This window comes from Talpa europaea, assembly GCF_964194135.1.
Source record: "Talpa europaea genome assembly, chromosome: 3".
Classification (NCBI taxonomy): Eukaryota; Metazoa; Chordata; class Mammalia; order Eulipotyphla; family Talpidae; genus Talpa; species Talpa europaea.
In genome coordinates, this window is record NC_140069.1 from 102,835,896 (window position 1) to 102,851,064 (window position 15,169).

A 15,169-nucleotide genomic window follows, 5' to 3' on the forward strand; every position below is an offset into this window, starting at 1 on the left:
AAGAGAAGGAAAATGAATTCCAAATTAAAAATAACTGACTTACTGAGAATGTTTTATAGCAAAATCCTTTGCAAACTGGAGAATTCTATAATGTTTTTGCCTACTATAATGCCTCAATGACATGTAAAAGGATGAAACACTGACTTGTGATTAGTATTTCAAATATGGGTGCAGAATTCCATGTATTTAAGAAAAATATGCAATCACCACTTTATAAATTTAGCACATAATTCTTTAGTTTTATTGTTCTGAATTATTTTTTCTTTTCTCAGAGGATGTACTGAGTAAAGATGCTGGGGAATGTGCAATATGCCTAGAAGAATTGCAGCAGGGAGATACTATAGCACGACTGCCTTGTCTATGCATATATCATAAAGGGTAAGTTTATTTTTATGTTAACCTAATTAATATCAGAGGAAAATATTCTCAGTTTCAAACTTAGTAGGTTACTGATGAAAAGACTTCTTTGTTGAAACTACCCCACGCCCATTTCATAGAAATTACAGTCTTTTTTTCCCTACTGGAACTAGGATTCTGACCCACATCCTAAAATCTTATATTACTATGTTTGTATCCTAAAATCTTATATTTACTGTGACCCAAATATTAGTCACAGTATATTTCATTTAAACCTGCTAACAACCTCATTTTACAATTAGGGAAATAGGCTGAGGAAACATTAGAGAAGCTCTCCAAGTTCACATGATTATTACTGAATGGCAAAGCTGAGATTCAAGCTGTTTGTTTGATTCCAAAGTCATTCTGGTTTCTCTTATATAAAGTCTTCTTGTTTTCAGAGCAAAACAGAAAAAAAGTTTAGGTAAAAAAAATTATTTTAAGTTATTTCCAAAAAAAGAATAGAAAACTATAACTTTGAAGTTAATTAAAGAATATGGTGGACTTTTATTTAAAGGTAGTAGTAGTTAAGGAAAGGGGAAACAGTAAAAGTACAAAATAGACAGGCAAAAATAAACCCAGTATCAGTAATTATAATATATTTAAATATAACAAACTCAGCAGTTGAAACAGATGGAAAGGTTCTGATATGCTTTAATAAGCAATACACTTAAACTTGAGAATATAGGGCCTCCTTGGTGGCGCAGTGGTTGAGCGCTGGGTTGCGAAGCTGCCCGCAGCCTCTGTGGCACCTGTTCGATCCCCGGCCACCAAAGGAGGGTCCCACATGGCGCGCCGACCTCTCCTGCCGCCCGCTGCTCCCCTCAGCAGTGTGCTTCGGTCCTTCTGCCTGTCCTGCTACCCGCTCTGGCTCTGGTGAATTCTCTCACCCTCCCGCGCTTCTGATTGTACCCAGTGCATGCATGCATAAATAAATAAATCTTTAAAAAAAAAAAAAAAACCAAAAAAAAAACCTTGAGAATATAGAAAAACAAGGAAGTAAAAAGATAGAAAACTATGTCCATGTAAATACTCACTAAAAGATAACTGACAAAGTTAAATATCAGATATCAGACAAAATAAGCTAGCAAAAAACATTGTTAATATAACTATATAATTCTTTTTTGTGTGTATCTAAGAACATAGTCTCAATGTAAAATATCTATAGAATTTTTTAAAAAGTTGACAAATCCATCATAATGGAAAATATCAACACACTTCTTGTGTCATAATTATACAAAATAAGTCAAAGATGCAGAAAAATTAAGTAACAGTTAATAATTTTGACCTGCTGGGTGTGTATATGTGTGTATGTACCTGCACCCAACAGTTAGAGGCCACATTTTCTTTTTATGCACACATTAAGTATTACAGATAATAATCCTGCATTAGGCTATAAAGCACGTCTTAGCAAAATACTAAGAATAGAAACACTGTTAGACATCAGTAATAAAAAATAATCTTCACACATATTTTTAAGTAACTTGTGATTCTAGAATTCACATTGGACTTCAGAAATAGAACTGAAAAATGAAAACCTTTTTGTCATTTTTCTGGAGTGATCCCTGAAAAATTTGTGTTAGAGGAGAAAGATTGTAAATCATTAAACCAAAGTTTTACTTAAGAAATCAGAAAAGTAATAACAGAATAAACACAGAGAAATAGAAGGAAGAAAATAATATTGATGATCAAGAAAGAAAATTATGAAATTCAAAAAATGACATCCTAGAGACCCATAAAACCAAAAGTTGGCTCTTTGGAGAAACTAATAGTAGATAAGCCTTTGGCAGGATTGTCTTTAGAAGGAAAAAAACAATACAGAAAAGTGGAATGAAAACAGGCACAATTTCAGGCATGGCAGAAATTTAGAAAAATTCTGTGAAAAAATGACACACTTTTCTATTTAAAGATTTAAACAAAATGGGCAATTTCCTTAAAAATATTTTACAAAAAGAAATGAAGCCCTGAATTGTGACTAATAACTGCAATAAGTAGTTATTTAAACTATTCCAGGAAAACAAAAGTACTTTTTAAAAATTATTTATTTACATGTATTTTACATCATTGTTCATTTTGTGCGATGTTTGCTTTCTTTTCTCAGGTGTAGTCCCCTTAAAATTTCTACCACCAGTTCACCTATACTCCATCACAATAGTCCTTTGTGCTCTTCCACTCTCAGTTTGAACCCCCTCCCCCCCCCCCGCAGAATGTCTCTGATTTATAGTTATCTGGGTTTTTTTCTTGTGATTTTTATTGTTACTATTTTCCCCCCCTGATCCTTTATTTGGTTCCCCCATATTCCTCCTAAAAGTGAAACCATCTGATATTTTTCTGTTTTCCCTCTGACTTATTTCACTAAGCATAATCCCTTCTAGCTCCATCCATGTTGCTGCAAATGGCATTAGTTTATCCTTTTTGATTCCAGAATAGTGTTCCATTGTGTATATGTACCACATCATCTTGATCCAGTCATGTATTTTTGGGCATTTGGGTTGTTTCTAAGTCTTACCTATTATAAATAGTGTTGCAGTAAACATAGGGGTTCAGGTATCGTTTTAAATTAATGTTTTTGTGTCCTTTGGGTAGATCCCTAGGAGTGAAATTGCCAGGTTATATGGTAGCTCCATTTTTAGTAGTCTGAGGTACCTCTACACAGCTTTCCACAGTGGTTGGATCAGTTTGCATTCCCACCAGCAGTGTAGGAGAGTTCCTTTTTCACGACATCCTCACCATATTTGTTGTTGCTAGTTTTTTTTAAGATGTGCCATTCTTTTTTTTGTTTGTTTTTTTAAAGATTCAGTCATCCATGCATACAAGAGCTGGGGCACAGGCCAGAGCTGCAGAGGGTGAGAGGATTCACCAGAGACAGAGTGGGAAACAGAACAGGCAGATCCACTGAAACACACTGCTGAGGGGAGCAGCGGGCCAGTCAGGAGAGGTCTGCTGCGCCATGTGGGTTGCTCCCTGGCTGGCCGGGATTGAACTGGTGCTGCAGTGTCCACGGACAGCTTCATAGGTTGCATCCCAACCCGTTGTGCCACCAGGGAGGCCCAATATGGGCCATTCTTACAGGTGTAAGGTGGTATCTCATTATGGTTTTGATTTCATTTCCCTGATTATGAGAGATGTTGAATATTTTTTCATATGCCTGTTGGCCATTTGCATTTCCTCTGTGGAGAAGTGTCTTTCAAGTTCTTCTGCCCATTTTGACTGAATTATTTACTTTGTTTTTGTTGAGTTCTGTGAGTTCTTTGTTTATCTTTGTGATCAGTTCCTTATCAGTTGTATGGAGTGCAAAAATTTGCTCCCAATGAGTAGGGTGTCTCTTTGTTTTGGTTAATGTCTCTTGCTGTGCAGAAGTTTTTTAGTTTGCTGTAATCCCAGATGTTTATCTTTTCCTTCACTTTCTTTGTTTTGGGGATTAGTCTTTTAGGATGTTACTGAGATGTATGCCATGTAGTGATTTACCTATATTTTCTTCTATATGTTTTATGGTGTCAGGTCTTATGTTCAATTCTTTTATCCATTTTGAGTTGATTTTTGTGCATGGTGTGAGGTAATTGCCTAGTTTCATTCTTTTGCTTATGGTGGTCCAGTTTTCCCAGCACTATTTATTGAAGAAACTGTCCTTGTTCCATTGCATATCCTTTGTTCCTTTGTCAAAGATTAGTTGTCCATGTATGTGTGGCTTTACTTCTGGGCTTTCTGTTTGGTTCCATTGGTTTGTGTGTCTGTTTTTGTTTCAGTACCATACTGGTTTTTTTTTTTTTTTTAATAGAGGCATGTTATTTCATTTATTTGTTTGTTTGTTTGTTTTGTTTATACATGCACTGGGTACAGTCAGAAGCGCGGGAGGGTGAGAGAATTCACCAGAGCCAGAGCGGGGAGCAGAGCAGGCAGAAGGACCAATGTACACTGCTGAGGGGAGCAGCGGGCGGCAGGAGAGGTCCGCGTGCCATGTGGGACCTTCCTCCCGTGGCCGGGGAGCAGCCGGGGATTGAACTGGGGCTGCAGAGGCCGTGGGCAGCTTTGCAAGCCAGCACTCAACCGCTGCGCCACCGGGGAGGCCCTCAGTACCATACTGCTTTAATTATTATGGCTTTTTTTTTTTTTTTTTTCTAAATTTTTTTTTTTTTTAATAGAGGCATGCTTTTATTTATTTATTTGTTTGTTTGTTTTGTTTATACATGCATTGGGTACAGTCAGAAGCACGGGAGGGTGGGAGAATTCACCAGAGCTAGAGTGGGGAGCAGAGCAGGCAGAAGGACCGAAGTACACTGCTGAGGGGAGCAGCGGGCGGCAGGAGAGGTCTGCGCGCCATGTGGGACCCTCCTCCGGTGGCCGGGGAGCAGCCGGGGATCGAACCGGCGCTGCAGAGGCCGCGGGCAGCTTCGCAACCCAGCGCTCAACCGCTGCGCCACAGGGGAGGCCCAATTATTATGGCTTTATAGTATAGTTTGAAGCCCGGGAGTGTGATGCCTGCATCATCTTCTGTTTTAGTCAGGAGAGCTTTGGCTACTCGAGGTTTTTTTGTGGCTCTGTAAAAAAGACTTTTTTAAAAAATCTAAAAGCAGACCTACAAAAACAGTTTGAAAGCAAGTTCTAGCAGATATCCAAAGACCATCACATTAAAAATCACAAACTCCCCCAAAATAGAAGATAGAAGGTTCTCCCAATTATTTAATGAAAACAGTATAAATTTGATACCAAAACCAGATAAAGACAAAGAAAATCAAAAGGTGCTCTCTTTATATATAAGCAAACCAAATTCAGTGATATAGATCTAAAATAATACCAAATTTGATTTATGCCAGGAATGAGAAGATATAAGTCGAAAATCTGTATATATGTAGTTAATCACATTAGCAAAAGAGAAAGACCATAGTAACCCAATAAACATAAGAAAGCTTTCATTAAAATTCTGTACTTATATATTAACAAATTTAAGACAAAAACAAAGAATAAATATCTGGAAATTAATGAGTTCGGCAAGTTCGGCAGATATGAGTACAATATGTGAAAATGAGTTGTATTCATATCCCAGTATGAAAAAGAAAATATAACATAAAAGAATAATAACATTAATGGCAACAGTAACTTCAGTCTGTTATATTAGGTATATTAGGAATAAATCCTACAAAAGATGTTCAGAACTTTCCTTTAGAGAAAATCTTAAATTTTATTGAAAGATAAAATAGAAGATCTAAAATATATGACAGTATACTATTTTTTGGATAGGAAGACCGAATGTCATAAAATTTCACTTTGCTCTGTATAGTTAATATCCCAATCAAACATTAACTAGTGCTTTCATGTAACTTGGCAGATTCTAAAATGTGTATGGACCAAAGTGTGAAGTGCCAAGAACAGTTAAGATGCTCCTGAAGAAGGAAATGATACTGGGGGCCTTGTCCTACACAAATTCATAATACGACTGTATTAAGACAGTGTGGAAAGGATCCTGGCTTGTGGGATAGGATAGTACCCATACACACTCATGCCTTTGTAGAGAAACAACCAGAGCATGGACTCTCAGGAGCCAAGACTCCCAAAGTTCAAATTTCAGCCCCTCCACTGTCCTCTGTGGTCAAGTTACTTCGTTTCTCTCTCTTCAATCTACAAATTTGTGACAAGATTGCTAATACATAATAGATGTTGTGCATAAGATTTTGTTCAATGAATGAAAAGAAATGGTTTACCAGAGGTGGTTTAACAGTGTAATAGAGAAAGAAGTATTTGATGAATGGTACTGGGATAAATTGATTATTGGTATCAAAAAAAAAAAAAACATTTGAAATAAAATATCCAGATTAACTAAACAACTATGAAAACCAAAATCTGACATATGCTGTAAGGAATATAGAGAAACATTCTTGACCTTTTGGTCAGGAATAATTTTGGGGTGGGGGAATGGTAAAATAACCTCCCTACCCAAATAAAATTTTAAAAGAAAGTTAACTGTGTTAAAATTTAAAACCTTTTTTGCATGTTGATACTGTGAAAAAGGAACAACTTCAGACTAGAAGTGTTTTTTTAATACATAAAGCTACAAAACTTTGGTACCTGAAACAATACTACTGTGCAGTTAACTCATTTCAAGTGCTAAATGGGGAATGATGACACATCTTACCCTGGTTCTCAGCACATTAATGTTTTGCTCCATCAAATAAAAGCAGTTGAAAGTATATATCCTGGAACAGTTAGCTGTGGAAGAGTATGTACTGTAAGGAGTTGGATGCACCCCATGTTTTTTTTTAAAGATTTATTTATTTATACAAGCACTGGGTACAGTCAGAAGTACTGGGAGGGTCAGAGAATTTGCCAGAGCGGGGAGCAGAGCAGGCAGAAGGACTGAAGTACACTGCTGAGGGGAGCAGCGGGTAGCAGGAGAGGTCTGCGTGCCATGTGGGACCCTCCTCTGGTGGCCCAGGAGCAGCCAGGAATCGAACCAGCACTGCAGAGACTGTGGGCAGCTTCGCAACCCAGGGTTCAACCGCTGCGCCACCGGGGAGGCCCACACCCCATGTTTTTATACACAGTTCAGTTAGACCAGAGACTTTGTTTTTTAAAGTATCTACTTCATAGTTCTCCTCAAATTATGTGCATTGACTGTCTCCTTAATACAGCAGTGTCAATTCTGCTTTAATCTTCATTATGTTTAGCTTCATTCTTTCTAAAAACAATCCTATAAACAGAACAGTATTTTATTTAGAACAAACATGTCTTTGTTCAGGTTGCAAGGTATATTGTTTACTTGCCTGGCTTTGCATTTAACCTGTTTTTTTCCCTCCCTAGTACCTGTTACTTTTAGTGCATAATTTTCTAGAAAGCAGGGTTCATCAGATATGGTGTACATTTTATTATAACAAATATCTGAATGATAAATTCCTATATAACTTCTTCTATAAGAAAAAGACAAATTGAAATAGAATATTTGTCCAGTTTTAATAGTCAGTTCAGATAAAAGACCCCTAAATGGACAGTAAACATGCAAATGTAAGTTGGTATACCTGGCAGTCATTACTGTGGCTGTACATATCCTACAACTCAGTGATTCTGATTCTACTCTAGGTTTATGCCTTGGAGGAATTCTTGATCTGCTCTGGAACAATGCTTCTACACATTTGTATAAAGTAGCTTAACATCGGAGCATAACCAATACAATACTTTCTTCACTTATTCTTGCAATGATTTTAAACAAAAATCAAAATAATGTGTTTGTTTAATGGCAAAATTAATGTATAAACTGGCTTAAGTCCTTAACATTTTGAGAACTGGTCGAAAAGCAGCTAGCTGGTAGATTTGAATTTTATCACCACAAACAAGTTTGAGAAAATAGAATGGCATGTCTCAGTATTATGTTGGAGGACCACTCTAATGATTATATTTAATCATTAGACCACACTTTAAGTAGCACTTAGCATACTACGTATAAGAAAGTTCATAACATCACCAAAAGTGTCCATCAGTAAGAGAATGGCTGTGTAAATTACAGTGTGGTTATGTAATGGAATACTATGGACACTGAAAATGTAAGAACCAGAGCATTACTTATTATTAACAATTAGAAATCTCAACCAAGGAAGGGTGGGGTGGGCGGAGAAAGCAATTAGAAAAGGCATACTTTATGGTAACATTTACATAAAATTTAAAACATAGAAACAGTACCCTGTGTTGTTTTGTAATATACTTTGTATATAGTAACAGCATAAGAAAATGCCTAAGAATGAAAGCACCAAATTTAGTATACTGATTTTTTTTGCTAGAATTGAGAGAGGGAATATAATATTTTAATAATGTGGGTAGATAGCAATTACTCTGAGATGGACTGAGAGTTTTAAATGATTACTTTCTCAAGATGAGCCAGAATTACATGGTTATAAAATAAGAAGTACCCATTTTAGGTCACATACTGTTCAGATATACTGTGGGTTGTTAATAACCTGTTCAATTCTTGGTATTCATCTTAAGAAGTGTTCTGAAATACCATGGGACCTCTAGACTTGGGTGAGAAGAATGAAAAAACAGGCTGAAAACAATGCCATAAGCCTTATTTGGCATGTTTACTTAGACAAAAAGATTTAATGGCAACAGTAATTGTTTTAGATATTTGAAAGAATATCATGTTGAATAGATTTTTTACCTTTTAATTTCATCCATCATTAATTAATATGAATTTAAACCTTTAGCATATCAGCCAAGATGTCTAGCTTTGTGTGGCCCATGCAAATTTGACATGTGTGAACAATGACATGTTATTTTGAATCCTGTTTGGGTGTCTTACTAGTTGTTGGGCGAGTTACTTTTGTAGGTCTTGACTTTATCATTTATCACAGTGAAGTAGAAATTTCCTTAGTCATAGAAATGTTCTGTAGTTCAGTAGAGTTGCCACTTTTAGACTTTCAAGCACTTGAAATATGATTGTTGTGACTGAGGAAATGAACTTTACTTTAATCTTGATGAATTTAAATTTAAATAGTTATATATGCTCATGACTACTACATTCGACAATGCAGATTTACAGTGAGTATCATTTCACTTCTAATAAAATCATGAAGTACTTTACAGATGCAAGCGGATATATTTATTTGGATGTGTTTGTATTACAGGTGGGATAGACATAAGTATTCATTCCTCCCATATAAGTATGGTCTTTTTAAATGTGATATTGTATTGTAAAGAATTAAAAATAAAATGTTTATTACACTGATTGGTATCATGAACAGGTTAATTTTTGCATAATTGAATAGCTAAGAAGAGAAATAACTATCCAGATCTGTCATTATATTTTGAATAATAGTACAGTGATAGTTTTTCAGATTGTCTTTTGGTTATGGTTGTTCTGTTGAAACTTTAAAGTACTTTTTAGCATAATTTTGCAACGATTAGTTATTTAACTGGTTAGAATAATCAAAATGTAATGAACATATATAGTCATTAAAAATGCTAAATTTTTTTCTGCAAAGAAATATCAAAATCAATGATAAATATTTTTATTACAGTTGACATATAAAATTAAACATAAGTATTTCAATGTTCCTTCTTTTCTAGCTGCATAGATGAATGGTTTGAAGTAAATAGATCTTGCCCTGAGCACCCTTCAGATTAAGCATCAACTTCCTACTTTATAGGTAATTCTCACTTTTTCTGTTATGAATTGCACATTCTCAATCATTTTATTGTTTATTCATAGAGCTGTGCATGTGTGGGTGTGTGTGTTCCACACATTGTGTTAGGCTACCATTTTGAAAACTCATGTGAAGGATACATGATTAAAACCAACTTTTTATTATATTTATTTATTTTACATTGTTGTTCATTTTTGTACAATGTTTGATATCTCTTCTCAGGTGTAATCCCTGTAACATTCCCACCACTGAATCACCTGTGAACCTTCACCATAGTCTCTTGTGCTCTTCCCTCTCCTGTTTAAACCCTCCTCTCTATCCCTCCCCTGCTGTAGGACTCAGATTTTTAATTTGTTTGCTAGCTTTCTTTTTTTATCCCTGACCCCTTGTTTGGTTTCCCTATATTCTTCCTATAAGTGAGCCCATTGGATATTTTTCTTTTTCTGACTTACTTCACTGAGCATAATCCCTTCCAACTCCATCCATGTTGCTGCAAATACCATGAGTTTATCTTTTTTGATTGCTGAGTACTATTCCTCTGTGTATATATACCACATTTTCTTGATCCAAACATCTGGTTTTGGGCATTTAGGTTAAAAAGCAACTTTCTTGATGACTGCAGAGAGTCATAGATTGAGTAAATTCTGCATTCTTGGTACTTTAAAACACTTTATTTTATTTTAGTTTTAAAAAAAACAAAACATGAAATACATGTTATGAACCCATTTTACCAGTGAGAAAGCTGAGGGTCAAACTAAGTTCCATGACTTTAAGAAGCAAGTTGCACCAACAGTCCAATCAAATTTTCATACTCTTAAAGATAAAACCTCTCAGGTATGTTCTTCAGTAATGCAATATAATATAATAAAATGATAATTAGAGTTTATATTGCAGGGATTGTTCTAAGCATTTCACATCTATTAATCACTCATCTAATTGGCCTAACAACCCATTGAGCTCAGTATTCTTACAATTGCCATTTTGCAAATGAGAAAATTATCTTATAGAGGCAAAAAAACTTGTCAAAGTCACATAGCTAGTTCTTGGGTGGAGGTAGGGTTCTGGCTCCAAAGACTATGTTCTTGACAGTTTTGCTAATTTATTAGATAGGAACATTTTCTTCAAAAAGTTGCATCATGACTTCATTCAATTTAATCTTTCATCTTTATATGCTCAGCATGTAGTATGGTACATGTTGATATAGTAGATCCAAAAAAAATGAAATTTGAGCTATATACAGAATCTGTTTTGCTCTGCTGATTTGGCTTTTTTATAATTCTGCATTATTTGAAAATGTTCCGTGAATGGAACGATAATTTCACTCGAATATTGCTTTTTTTCTGTGTTCCATGAAGTGATTTAAATGGCATTATTCAGCATTAAAAAAAAAAAGCGAGCTTAATTGCTATTTCCTATATATGAAAAACTTTATATTGAGAGGACTTGCAGAATTGTTATAAAGAATTGGGTTTTTACATTAAGGAAAACATTACAGCTACTCTTGGATTTGTCTCAGAGGATTAGAGAGCCTCTGTGTTCAGAAGACAGTAATAGACAACAATCTTTTCTCAGTGGCTAAGACTGTTAGCGGGGGCTAAGACTGGAGGCAGGGAGCTAAGGCAATAATATCCTGAGATCTAGTCCTGTGTTGTCACTCCATTTCCTTTTATGTCAGTAACTCTTGGTCATACATTGAGAATGTAGGTGAGCTATAAACACACTCAAGGAATTCTTACTACTCTTGATGAAGGCAATTTAATTATCAGGTTAGTATATTAAAGGAGATTTCAGCTGCAGTAACTACAGAACTACAAATTAAGTGTTACAATAACACTAGGGTTATGCATGTGAAATGTTAAAACCTTGGAAAACTAGAGTGTACTGCAAGACCACCTCGCCCTTTTACTGTGAGGTTTCTTAGTCATATCTGGATACGTAATTAAAGTATGAATTGGTATAAGATTGCTGTGTAAGAGAAGCATGGGCACAGAGTGGTATTTTGACTATAGGTGTTTTTATTTTACCATGAAAAACTAGGGGATGATTTATAATGTCTTCATTGTTACCCTATACCTGGGTCAATAAGTAAAACTGACTAAAATTATAGATGTTATTTTAAGAAGAAGCACTGAAATCCACTGCTAATAGAATGAAGTTTTTATCTTACGTTAGTTGCTGAAGTAATATGTCTAAATCCTTCTCCTATAGGTAAAATTTGTCTTTTACAAATATACAGTAAATAAACTTTTTCTGTGAAGTAGAATTTTATGGTGTAATTTGTTTTCTTTTTAATTTCATAATCAAATGAGCTTAATTTTTTCTTTAGTGCACAGTGAACTTGTGGGATATGTGGAATATACTTCTTATCTCATAGTTAACATGCATATAGCTATTAAACAGCATTTTAGTTTCTTTTACCTTATGTATTATTATCTCTTTATTTTTTTTAAATATATGTAGAACCTCAGTTTGGTGACAGCTGCCCTCAGAAATCTGAGTCAGTGGAATCTTTCTCTCTGGTTCTTGAAGAATCATTTTTAAGAACACATAGACATGGAATATATTGGCTGTCATATTTTTGCTTCCTTTCAGACTGCTCTTATTTACTGAATGAAAAATTCCTCCTATCCCTTTTGCTGTCCCAGATAAAAATGTATGGGTTTGAAGAGGATTTAATGTTAAAACATTTTTTTCACGGAACAGTACAACAAACTGTAACATTTCTAGTATTCTAAGGGATTTAAAAGTTATCCCCAAATAGATATGCAGCATTATCTAAAGATATTGATTAGTTAGGAGATAGATACTATTCTTGATTTGAGATTTTGGTTATTTGGGGAGAGAGTAATAAGTTTGTGTGCTTGTGTGTAATTTCTGTACTTTGCTGCAGTCTTTATTGTGGAGTGGTAATGACTTATGCAGCGACTATTCTTTTGACTGCTTTAAGATTTGATCACCCTTCTCTGTCCTTGATCTCTTCTTTTGTAGAAATACTAATTTTATGAATTTCTAGAATAATAATTAAGTGTATAAAAATTTACTGTAACTAAAGTAATGTTGATAGGGAAATGTTTTGATTTGTAATACTGTTGTGGACCACTGCATAATCTAAATGTATCTACTTTTCACACAGATTTTCTTGACTTTTCAAGATGCTTGAAAAACCTAGAGCTTATGAAGATCTGTCTCTGGAGAAACAACAGAAATGCAGGCATACTCAGTCAGAAATCTGAGTTCTGGGAAACTTGGTAATGCAGAGATGGACAATCACACACAGGGGAAAGTAATTCTGCTGAAGAGAGGACAGTAACCACAGAACTCAGTGTACCAAACATGCATATAAAGGACACACAGGGATTTTGAAAATGCTGCACATCCCTTATTTTAGTCATCTACGTAGGTAATACTGATAAACATTTTGTATTCAGATGCCAAAGTTAACTGATTTAAAAGTTGATTTACTTTTTATTAAGTTCTCTAGAGTTGCGCAACTGGTTGTGTTTTGATTTGTTTTTTAGTTTGGGGTCTCTTTATTTTCCCCAACATGATGTCTCTGCATTCATCTATGCTTAATTAAACTGAAGACCATATAACGTCTTATAAAGTCCTAAATGTGAAACCAAGAAATGTAATCAAGCAGTAAAACATTCTCTGAATGTAGACCATGACCCAAGTTCTTCTATTTTTCCCCCAGAATGGAAAATAGACTTATACATTGGAAAGCTAAAATGTGTTAATATTTTATAATTAAAGGCTTACTATTATCAGAATGCAGTCCAAAGAGTAAATCAAGTTTTACAGAATTACACTTTAATTAAATATGAAATTGTCTACTGAATTGCAGTTTATAAAATATCTCGTCTCATCTTAAATAAAGTTGCTCAACAGTTAATTAGTAATGAATCATCTTGTAGCTATGCAACTTTTTAAAAAATTTGAATTACCAATTTTAAGTGCTGCCAGCTACAATAACTTTATTTTAACGGGTATTTTTGTTTGTTCCTTTCATATAATTATTTTATTGTGCTTTGCATCTCCAGGCAGTTTTCCCATATTTGGGTAAAATGTTTATTAGCAGGTTGTAAACTGAATAACTTATGAAAAGGGTGAAATAAAATTTTCTTGAGTGGAACTTGGAATAATTTGAGGACTTTTATATACTTTTAAAAATCAGCATTTAATTGGGATGCTAGATTTATAGCAATTCGCATCTTTAGTTTTCCAGATAATCTGGAGATTAGTGTTTGATAAATGATTTTTTAAAGCAAATATGAAGATTTTGTTAATTTATAATTTATTAATGTGTTATTACTGTAATTGAAAATGTTATAGAGACTTTGGAATTCAGTCTTGTGTGAAAAATGTATTAAGCAAAACTATGTGAATAAATATTCCCACAAACTACATCTGAATGGTTAAAAAGTACTGGAAGAGAGCTATCAGGGCTACCCTAGTGAATGTCTTTTTTTATTTTAAATATCAAGATTACCAGTAAGAAAATTTTGTGTTTTCAACATAGGGAAAATGTTATCAATGAACAGTGCACTTTACTCGGTATAACTGAAAGTTGCACAGTGCTCTTTCCTTATTTTAAGTTTTCTTTATTTAAGTAGTTGCTTTTCTCTTTAATGCTGCTACTCCTATTCTCAAATCAAAGTCCTCCCTGCCCCCATCCCCCAATTGCTTCTGTTTCTTTTTTTTTTTTTTTTTTTTTAAGGGCATGTACAGGAGCAACTGCTGCTACCCAAAAAAGTCTGTGTATTATAAACAAAAGAGTTTTTAATTGCTTTTTGTGTGAGTCTAGACCAGATAACATTTTCCCTAAAGTTATGCTGTGAAATGCCTTTTGTTATGCTGCAATTGATAAAGAATCCAAAACCTCCATTGTAACAGCTGACAGCACAGTTACATAGGTGCTTTTTAACCAGTATGGAAAATATTCTTCCCTCAACGAAAATATTCTTTCCATAATTTTTTTTCTGTTATCAGGAAATCTTGATATGATTCCATTTTATTTCACACTTTCAATTTTGTAAGCTGTCACCACACACACACACACACGAAAAATTTTTAGAATGTGAATAATTCATTTGTTTTTTTACTACTGGTATATTGCTATGATGAAAATTATTTTATTGTCTTCCATTCTTAAAGGAAGAAATTTACTATAGATATGGTAGTTAACTGTTTATATACCACAAGTTGATTTTCTGATATGATTTACTCATTGACTTTTAAAAATTTATTAGCTTAATTTGACTTTTCCTTCGTGCTGTATTATGCTCTCACAATCTTAACTTTCTGTTTGTCGAAGTTCTGTGCTGCAGCTGCTATAGTAGAAGCGCCTGTGGTTTAAAGAGAGTTCAGTGTTTGTCAGTGTTAAGTGCTACTTGATTACTATATTTGTCTAGAACAGTATTTACTTAAATTTATTTATAGCATTCCCTTTTTGTTAAAATTTACAAAAGTTAGCATTTTTTACTTAAAATTCAGTATCCATCAATGACTTCCTAAAAAGAATAATCTAGAAATTGAAAAGAAAATCTTTGAAATGCTCCAGTTTTTATTCAGAGTCATTATTCTGAAAATATTATAAGTAATATTCCACATAATGAACAGTTTAAGTAGGATGTGTGTCACATTAG

General features: G+C 34.3%; 1 protein-coding gene across 1 annotated transcript in view; it reads left to right on the forward strand.

Moving 5' to 3' along the window:
• The window catches only part of ZNRF2 (zinc and ring finger 2), a gene marked incomplete at both ends in the record, with an annotated part of 77,493 nt that extends 67,988 nt beyond the window's left edge, over positions 1–9,505 (forward strand). Inside the window, 2 exons of the mRNA XM_084229803.1 lie at positions 273–378; positions 9,448–9,505. Of these exons, the coding sequence (XP_084085929.1) occupies positions 273–378; positions 9,448–9,505 (164 nt within the window). The remainder of the gene's footprint in view (positions 1–272; positions 379–9,447) is intronic.
• Between the last annotated feature and the right edge of the window lie 5,664 nt (positions 9,506–15,169).